At 41.4% G+C, this 10,788-nt stretch overlaps 1 protein-coding gene across 1 annotated transcript; it reads right to left on the bottom strand.

Moving 5' to 3' along the window:
* Positions 1 to 261: 261 nt before the first annotated feature.
* On the bottom strand, positions 262 to 10,521 carry LOC308323409 (apoptosis-associated speck-like protein containing a CARD; the record flags this gene model as incomplete). Its single annotated transcript, XM_080775137.1, has 5 exons — positions 10,436 to 10,521; positions 5,959 to 6,081; positions 5,314 to 5,455; positions 4,687 to 4,752; positions 262 to 506 (listed from the first exon to the last, which is right to left on the bottom strand). The coding sequence occupies exons 1-5, from the start codon at positions 10,475 to 10,477 to the stop codon at positions 262 to 264; spliced, it is 618 nt and encodes a 205-aa protein (XP_080631263.1). The 5' UTR covers positions 10,478 to 10,521.
* Positions 10,522 to 10,788: the final 267 nt, after the last annotated feature.

Here is a 10,788-nt window from a genome sequence, read left to right on the forward strand (position 1 = left end):
ATGTAATTGGCCACCGACCCCCATCTGAAAATAATATGTTGTTCCAGGGACCTCCCCAGAAGTTAAAATGTTCACTCTGTAATAATATATATTCAAAGATTCGAGGCACATTCTCACGATTGTTCCAAAAAGACCTACAAGTTCGTAGCTTGTAGAAAAAAGACCTGCAAGTTCGTAGCTTGTAGATCTGCCATTTTTCAACAGCTAAAGTATAACATAATGCTTTAAAACACCACAAGGGGTTAATTAAATGCAAATGACTTACAGATCTTTAAGGAGAGAAGGCTCGTATTCCTGGAGAGCTTTGTACAAAGTGTCTCTGGCTGTGCTGGAGGTCAGGAGAGCATAGATTGCCCTCATCATGCCCTGAGTGTTGGGCTTGGACTCCACATTGCTGTAGCCCTCATTGTTTATGATGTCCTTCTCAAAGAGTACATCTAGGATGGGACCCACATTCCTCACCCTGTCAACCAGGAAACGCCGATGTTGGTCCACAAAGTGTTTTGCTGAAGTTAAGGAGGATTGAACGTTAAGTTGTTGGTTTTCATTTGACATCGTTTTAAAATGGAAAGTGCCATATAGGAGCTAACAATTCTTATTCTAAAAATTGCAATAAAGTGATACAGTTTGTGCTGGTAGTATATATATATATATATATATATATATATATATATATATATCACTCATTCTTGAGATGAGGGACAAAAGTGGAAAAAACATGTCCCACACATAAGAGCCTTATTTTATGTAAAAAATAAATTAATTCATAAAAATAAAAGCACTTGCAAAGTTAAGTGTAATACAGTTGTGTATTATTATGCCCTTAATTTCATTATAATTGTTTTCATATTCCATCTGAATTAGTTAAAAGCAGGCCCTGTACCCAAAAAGGCCTGTATTTAGCCTGTCCCCAGCAAGTGGCCACAATTTCAAACTGCCAAAAAAGTGTCTAATACTGTCACAATCACATAAATATACATACTAAATTAAAGTAGATTGTCAACAACATAGCAAATAATATACACAGTTAATTTTAATTCATATTTTCTATTAAATATCTCATATCAAATGTTCGTCCCACGTCTCCGTCAACTCCGTCAGGTTTTTTTAAAAGTCTTAAATTAATCAGAAAATATTGTCGACAGATTTAGCCTGAAGACTCCTTTTCCAAGTCCCATTTATATTTGTTGCAACAGTGGAGTACCTGGTCTGACAAGCATTCAATTGTTTGATATTTTAAACAAACAATGTTGATAACAATGTGGTCACAGCTTTTACATGTCAACTCCGTCAGGACATTATTATGATCTTTGTTAAGAATTCAAAAATAATGTTTATTATTTTAGTTTAGGGGTTAGGTTTAGCTAACAAAATTAAGCAAAAACAAAATGGCTACATTGTACTAAAGAGGGTTAAGATGAAAACAAATGCCATTTTGTCAACTCCGTCAGACGTCAACTCCGTCAGATTTTGTGTCTGACGGAGTTGACGTGTATCTGACGGAGTTGACAAAAGTGTTCCTAAAACAATAAAATTATTGTTTTTGAATAATGGGCAGTATTCTAATTTGGCACACAGTTAGAGCATGCCTTAAGGAACATTTTTGGCTATGGGGCCATCACAGATTTGTCTCGTGGTGACCATGGCAGCCATATTACAAAAGAGCCGCCACCTGATGTTATTTTACAATAACTCAAGTTCTACACCACCTAGGATCTTGATTCTGGTGACTAAGACCTCATTTTCAAGGATGAGGGATACAGTGGTACAATTTAGACTTTCCCTGTGACCATGGCAGCCATTTTTCAAAATGGCCGCCACCTGCTGTTATTTTACAATAACTCAAGTTCTACACCACCTAGGATCTTGATTCTGGTGACTAATCATACATTTTCAAGGATGTGGGGTACATTGGTAATATTTAGATTTGTCCTGTGACCATAGCAGCCATTTCTTTTTCAAAATGGCCGCCACCTGCTGTTATTTTACAATAACTCAAGTTTTAGACCACCTAGGATCTTGATTTTGGCGACTAATCATACATTTTAAAAGATGAGAAATACAGTGGTACTATTTAGATTTGTCCTGTGACCATGGCAGCCATTGTTTTTCAAAATGACCACCAACCTGCTGTTATTTTACCAATAACTCAAGTTTTAGACCACCAAGGATCTTGATTCTGGCGACTAATCATTACATTTTCAAGGATGATCTTTCTCTGGGAGAGGTAAGGGCTTATTTCAGGTGCAGGTTGAGTTTCTACTGACAGGACATTAAAAGGAGGTGGGCTTTCTGGCCTTTGACTTGCCCCTTTCAGGTACAGATGCACAGTTTGACTTCACTGGCCACTGCAGGGAACTGTGGGGGAGAAACTTTGGTCTCTTGACACCCCGATTAGGTTCAGGGTTTTTTTTGGTGGAGACTTGCCTTTCATGACATCTTTGCTGCAGCAGTTGATCTCCTTATTGCCAGTGGTGGCACACTCTGGGTCTCTGGGGCATTGTATCTTGGTGGCCTCCTGCCAGTGTTTCTCCATCCTTCTCCTGAGCTCTGTGTTCTGGGGCTCTGTTATAGTCAACTTACATTGTCTTGGCTGGAGATTGCTTTCCTGCAGGGTCCAGCCCAGTCTTGTGCAGATGGCTGCTGGCCCACCTGGAGGCCCCAACCTCACTTGTTCGGTTGGTGTGATTAGGTGGGGTGGTCTTCCCCAATCAGGATGAGGGGTTTGACCCTTTCAAACGGCAGTCTGGCCAAGTGTCTGTATTTAGTTGTGAGTTTAGATACAGGATACGATTGCTCACCCAGCCCCAGGTGACATGAGGTGAAGGCTCCTTTGATTTGGTAACATTGCTTTGGTTGACATGCTGGGGACACAGAGAAAGACACTGATGCCTTCAGTGTCTGCACATCCTGCCTGATGGTCCTGAAGCCAAATCTTCTGTCTTCAGTCTTTCGCTCACTGTTCACTGCTCACTGTTCACCTCACCGAATTTAGCCCAAGGAGTTTGACCCCTAGTTTGGCCATAGACCCCCTAGTTTGGCCATAGCCACTTGCCCAAATGTGCCGACATGTGCTGACCTCATCACATCTGTGATGATGGCTATGGCCGTTTTTAGCCAACGTAGTGTTTTTTGTGCAAAACTAATGCTTGGAATGGATCCAGAATCATGAAAAGCCCCTAGTTTGACATGCTACTTAAAGCATAATGAAATTTAAAACATTTAGCTTATATTGTTTGTTGATGGTACCCAACTTTCAGCAGCTGTCAAACATGCCCCTAGGGTGGTCAAATAGAAACCAATGTGGGATATGTTAGTAGACACCTTTACAAACATTGGTGAAGAAAATTCTTGGTAAGAAATGTATTCACAGATTTTATATTATTCTGATAATATTCCCTGAGTAAATTGGTAAAATAATAGCAGGTCCACCATTTTTTTAAATGTCTACCATCCATGGTCACAGGATAAATCTAAATAGTACAACTGTATTCCTCACCCTTGAAAATGTATGATTAGTCACCAGAATCAAGATCCTAGGTGGTGTAGAACTTGAGTTATTGGGAAATAACAGAAAGTTGGCGGCCATTTTGAAAAATGTCTACCATGGTCACAGGACAAATCTAAATAGTACCAATGTATCCCACATCCTTGAAAATGTATGATTAGTCACCAGAATCAAGATCCTAGGTGGTGTAGAACTTGAGTTATTGGGAAATAACAGAAAGTTGGCGGCCATTTTGAAAAATGGCTGCCATGTTCACAGGGCAAATCTAAATAGTACCACTGTATTCCTCATCCTTGAAAATGTGGGATTAGTCACCAGAATCAAGATCCTAGGTGGTCTAGAACCTAAATCAGTTAAACTTGTCAACTCCGTCAGATGTTCGTCAACTCCGTCAGACGTTCGTCCCGTGATGTTTTTGTTAATTTCCAAAGAAATAGAAAATTCGCTGTCAAATCTTTTGTGCTTATGTATTGAAACACCAACTGAAATGATACGTAATGATGATTTTTTTTTTTTTTTACATGGTTTTCATGTTATAATATTGAAAATAAAGGTTGAAATGACGGTTTTGAGAAATTGGATATTTCATAATAGTGTGATATTGGAACAAAATAATATTAAAAGATTTGTATTACTTAACTTGATTACTGAAAGCCATTATAAGATAACTGAGGACTTTATATTATTGTTGAAATGATAAAATTCAATTAAAAGGGATTTTAGTGTGTCTGACGGAGTTGACATGAATCAGGTATTAAGTGCATAAATGTCCCATTTTAGAAAGAAATGTTATGCGAAAAACCTGTTCCTTCTCAAGATTGGTAGTTGAGACCTGTGTCTACAAATACATCTATTTGATTTGAATGTATCTTAAAAAAAAAAAAAATCCAGTTTGAAAAAAGTTTTGTCCCTTATCTCAAGAATGGGTGATATATATATATATACATACACACACACACACACACACAGTGCGTGTGCGTTATAGATATCGTTATAGATCGTTGCTGCAGAAATCTCTTATATCTTATCTCCTTATTTAAACGTGTTTGTTCATGAATTAACGTCCTACTTGACCTCACTACAGCGTCACGCTAAAACATCCAAAGTAACAACAGATCTACAAGCTAGAGACTCACCTGGTATGGAAGTAACAACAGATCTACAAGCTAGAGACTCACCTGGTATGGAAGCAGCCGCTCCTGTAGATTGTGCTGGTATGGAAGCAGCTGCTCCTGTAGATTGTGCTGCAAGAAATAAAAGTGTTCAAATTATGAACAGAAACGAACCATCGAGGCCCATCTCACCACGGTGAAATAGCACGGACTGGCAAGTCCCGACATAAACCCCCACAATCCAGTTCAGTGACGTCATGTGCGTAACGGTGCGTCATCCCGGGCTTAACTTCCGCTCATTGGAGCCGTTGGGTTATAACGGTACTTCCGGCAGTCTTCCGGGTGCTTCAAAACGCCACTGAGCAACTTCCATTGAAATGAATAGCTCCTATGAGGAGGTGCCCCTATGAGGAGATAGGGGCCCCTATGAGGACAATAGAGACGGCTGACGGAGGGTCCCCTATGAGGAGGGGCCCCTATGTGGAGGGGCCCCTATGAGGAGAAAAGAGACGGCTGACGGAGGGGCCCCTATGAGGAGGGGCCCCTATGTGGAGCATTTCAGTGTCAGTGTAATATGTACGGATTTGGGGGTTTTCTAGGTGTGTATTTGAATTGCAATCTGTGCTATTTCACGGTATTTGGGTGAGACCGGCTTGCTACATCCCAAGTTTGAAAGAAAGTCCATAACTTTACCTTCCAGGGTAATGTCTTGCTGCCAGACCGGTCCAGAGTTGGGGCTCAGTAATTCCATTGAGAAGTTTTCTGCATTGACATCCATAGACACCAGGAACGTTGGATGGTAATTTGGTCCATAGTCTTCAAAATAAGGTGCAGCCTGAAAACAGAGACCTTTTTAGTGCTACAGTAGTGATTATAGTTGTATCCTAATGGTAGTAGTGCTACAGTCGTGATTATAGTTGTATCCTAATGGTAGTATTGATACAGTAGTGATTATAGTTGTATACTAATGGTAGTATTGGTAGTAGTGCTTGCTAGGTAGTGATTGTAGCAGCAGTAATAATATTAGTATTGGTAGTAGAGTTGAAATAATAATAATAGCTTGAATTTATATTGCGCTTTTCATGAACCCAAGGACGCTTTACAAAATGTACCAACAACAATCAAAAACTACATGCCATAAGCCTGAGAGAATAAATGTATTTTGTAGTGGTTATACTAGTAATAATGTTAGTAGTGGCGAAGGAGTGAAAATAACAGTTTCCTTGACTCACACTGCTTTACCATACAATAAACAGACGACGTAGGTTTAATATGTACCTCAGGTTGTATGTACTTTCTGTGAAGGACACACTGACAGACTGTAGGTTTAATACGTACCTTAGGTTGTACTTTCTGTGAAGGACACTGCAGCACTGACAGACTGTAGCGTTGGTCTGGGATGAGAACACAATTTGCGGTGACTGGCTCGATGCGTTGCTTGTTTTCATGAACTCCCTTCACCTATAATGACACCAACACAGTTTGATCAGATGGTTCATTCATACTTTCACCTATAATGACACCAACACAGTTTGATCACATGGTTCATTCATAGTGGCCGTTATGTAGGTAGGCAGAGCTGACATTTCTCAGGAGCCAAATGAAATGACCCCCCTAGGCCAGTGGTTCCCAAAGTGGGCTCCGAGGACCCCCAGGGGTCCTTCAGGGAGTCCCAGGGGGCCCCCAGCTATATGATAGTTAGGAACCAAATGGACCCTCATGGCTCTGTAACTCTGAGAGTGTACAAATGGAACCAAATGCACCCTAACAGGTCCATTTGGTTCCATTTGTACACTCTCAGAGTTAAATTAACATTGGTTTTACAATACAAATTGGGGGTCCCAGAGATAGAAATGCCATTAAATGGGGGTCCGTAGACTAATGCATGTCAAACTGGGGGTCCTTGAAATTAAACAGGTTGAGAATCACTGCTAGAGCACGTCATCTTCTCATGGGGGTCCCTGGCACATCTTCTCTCATGGGGTTCCACGGGCTAATAAGTGTTCACTCCGACAGCAACAGAAGCTCAGAAAAGACCCTTTTGTGAAGGTAACACTCTTTATTGAATAGAAGGTGTTTCAGAACAGATTTGCATTCTAAAATATCTATTTCATTCTGTAATGATCCAAGGAAAATAATTTTGACTGTATAACAAAGTTCAAGAATTATCATAATCTTTCGACCGCAGTCGATATCATGGATGTCACAATGCCACGCCAGACTTCTGACTGAGGCATGTGTCCCTATAGCGATGACATCATGTGTCCCTAGTGATGACATCATGTGTCCCTATAGCGATGACATCATGTGTCCCTAGCGATGACATCAGGGAACGACAGTTTTCTACCTCTGGTCTGCTTTGAGGCAGGACTCCAGAGAAGAAGGGAAGATATAACCTCATTGTCAGCTCTGTAGCAGTGGGCGGCAAACTGTGTTCTTCTGGATCGGACTAGTGAAGAAACACGGGGAAGGTTGCCATGTATTAGATTTGTCGATGGGTGGACTAGTGAAGAAACACAGGGAAGGTTGCCATGTATTAGATTAGTCGATGGGTGGACTAGTGAAGAAACACAGGGAAGGTTGCCATGTATTAGATTAGTCGATGGGTGGACTAGTGGACTAGTGAAGAAACACAGGGAAGGTTGCCGTATATTAGATCAGTCGATGGGTGGACTAGTGTAGAAACACAGGGAAGGTTGCCGTATATTAGATCAGTCGATGGGTGGACTAGTGTAGAAACACAGGGAAGCTTGCCGTATATTAGATCAGTCGATGGGTGGACTAGTGTAGAAACACAGGGAAGGTTGCCGTATATTAGATCAGTCGATGGGTGGACTAGTGTAGAAACACAGGGAAGGTTGCCGTATATTAGATCAGTCGATGGGTGGACTAGTGTAGAAACACAGGGAAGGTTGCTGTATATTAGATTAGTCCATGGGTGGACTAGTGTAGAAACACAGGGAAGGTTGCTGTATATTAGATTAGTCGATGGGTGGACTAGTGTAGAAACACAGGGAAGGTTGCCGTATATTAGATCAGTCGATGGGTGGACTAGTGTAGAAACACGGGGAAGGTTGCCGTATATTAGATCAGTCGATGGGTGGATGTTACGGCCGCAGGCCTAGGTATGTCTTTGCCTGCGTGGTGCGCACAGTGCGCGCCCCTTTGCCTAACCCCTCCCTGCATGTAGATCCATTACGGCCACTCCGCTGTTGGTCGCCCACTCCGTACCTCGCTCCTCCAACCGGCTTCTACACCTGCGCCCACCTGACGGCATAAAGGCGTCCTGAAGCCTTCACTCCCGGCCGCTGTCCAACCAGCCAGTCTCCAGAGTGGAGCAGGCTAGAGGCAGCACGCCCTCCATAAATGGTAAATGGTAAATGGTGCATTTATATAGCGCCTTTATCCAAGGCGCTTTACATAGATTGTGCATTACATTCACCCACTCACACACCGATGGCAGCGGAAACCATGCAAGGCACCAACTAGCACATCGGGAGCAATTAGGGGTTCAGTGTCTTGCTCAAGGACACTTCGACAGTAACTCTGGGGGAGCCCGGGTTCGAACTGGCAACCTTGCGGTTCCCATCCAGGCACTCTACCCCTGAGCCACCGCCGCCGCCCCTCCATGCAGCGAGAGAATGCATGGAGTAATATTATGGAAACGTCACTATAGCAAGAGTTGCTATATGTGTGCACAGTTTATTGTATAATCCGTTTGTTGTTATCACCTGTATATATATTCTGAGCACCGGGCCACGGAAGCCTGCTTTTTGTACAGTTTGGTAGATTAGAGTAGAGTAGGCAATAGACCCTACTAGGGTCACTGTTGTCACTTTATTTTCGGTTGTTAGGTTAGTGACTAAAACTCAAGAGGTTAGTTTTAGTATGCTTTTGATTATTTCCCTTAGTTGCTCCGTGTGTCATTTATGTTTGTAAGTATAGTAATTCATATTGAATACTTATGTAAATGTATATATTGTTTCCCACTATTTGCATGCCACATAGAATATTTTACCACCTTGCCTTATTAATAACCGTCCTAGACTAGGTGAGTCGTAACAGTGGACTAGTGTAGAAACACAGGGAAGGTTGCCGTATATTAGATTAGTCGATGGGTGGCTCTTCCAAGACAGATTTTGCGCTCTCATTAGAAGGCGGGTGTAAGTGCCATCCAACCGTTTCTCTAGTTTCTTTGAAAGTGTCCATGTCTCGGAGCCATAGAGTAGAATCGGCTCGACGGTCGCCCTAAATATTTAACTTTTACTAAACTGGGATGACCAGAAACTTCCTAGTTTGAAAGTCCTTTTGGGAAGAAGATATAATATATAAAATATGAAGTGTTAAGTGTTTTGATAATGTTGTTATTGTTGCTTACATTTATGGACTAAAAGGGACTTGTCCTTGTCTAGAGTCTGGACTAGATGGGTTTCAAATGATTTATTTGTATGTATTTATTGTTACCTGGGCGTGGTGTTGAATAGGTGTAATGGAGTTAGAAATATAAATAAATGAATAAATAAATCAACGTGCTTGCCTTTCACTGTATCCCATACATGAGCAACTGGTGGCCCCGAGGGGCCACATGCAGCACCCATCTTCACTTAATGTGGCCCTCAGGTTAATATCAACTGGCAGCCCGGGGGCCACATGCAGCCCCCATCTTCACTTAATGTGGCCCTCAGGTTAATATCAACTGGCAGCCCGGGGGCCACATGCGGTCCCCATCTTCACTTAATGTGGCCCTCAGGTTAATATCAACTGGCAGCCCGGGGGCCACATGCAGCCCCCATCTTCACTTAATGTGGCCCTCAGGTTAATATCATCTGGTGGCCCCGACGGGCCACATGCGGCCCCCATCTTCACTTAATGTGGCCCTCAGGTTAATATCAACTGGCGGCCCCCATCTTCACTTAATGCGGCCCTCAGTTTAATATCAGAATACTGAGATAGTATTTATTTAATTTCTGTTATAATTCCAATCATGCAAACATGACCGGCTTTAGTCTAAAATACTTTTCAGGATTCCAATTCCAAAATAGCAAAAACATAATTAATAATCCCCACTGCTGGCTGTCTGAATACCACAAAAATAATACCACAATGTTGACATATTATTGCTTATAGCAGCTTCAACAGATATATTTACCTCTCTGTAAGACACATTACTTAACAGATATATTTACCTCTCTGTAAGACACATTACTTAACAGATATATTTACCTCTCTGTAAGACACATTACTTAACAGATATATTTACCTCTCTGTAAGACACATTACTTAACAGATATATTTACCTCTCTGTAAGACACATTACTTAACAGATATATTTACCTCTCCGTAAGGCACATTACTTAACAGATATATTTACCTCTCTGTAAGACACATTACTTAACAGATATATTTACCTCTCTGTAAGACACATTACTTAACAGATATATTTACCTCTCTGTAAGACACATTACTTAACAGATATATTTACCTCTCTGTACGACACATTACTTAACAGATATATTTACCTCTCTGTAAGACACATTACTTAACAGATATATTTACCTCTCCGTAAGGCACATTACTTAACAGATATATTTACCTCTCTGTAAGACACATTACTTAACAGATATATTTACCTCTCTGTAAGACACATTACTTAACAGATATATTTACCTCTCTGTAAGACACATTACTTAACAGATATATTTACCTCTCCGTAAGGCACATTACTTAACAGATATATTTACCTCTCTGTAAGACACATTACTTAACAGATATATTTACCTCTCTGTAAGACACATTACTTAACAGATATATTTACCTCTCCGTAAGGCACATTACTGGGCAGCAGTAACACACTCATCGTCCTCCGTATCGGTGACTCTTGACGGAACAGCAACACCTGAGCACGTTTCTGTTGAAAGTAGCTCAAGACTCTTTCCAGGATCCCAAAGAGAGACAGATGGTTCACATTTACAACCACATGAGTCTGGGTCACTCTCTGTGGTTGTAAGAGTTGCAGACCCTCGTCTGTGATGTGGGCCACGGACAGATCACCTGTGGGGGAAATAACATAACGTTATAGATTCCACTCCATGTAAACCAAATCTGAACACAATGTCTAAACCACTTCACCCTCCGCTAAGCCCCACCCACTCCACTCTGTGCTTCTCA

Source organism: Protomyctophum bolini (genome assembly GCF_963924005.1).
Source record: "Protomyctophum bolini genome assembly, chromosome: 11".
Taxonomy (NCBI): Eukaryota; Metazoa; Chordata; class Actinopteri; order Myctophiformes; family Myctophidae; genus Protomyctophum; species Protomyctophum bolini.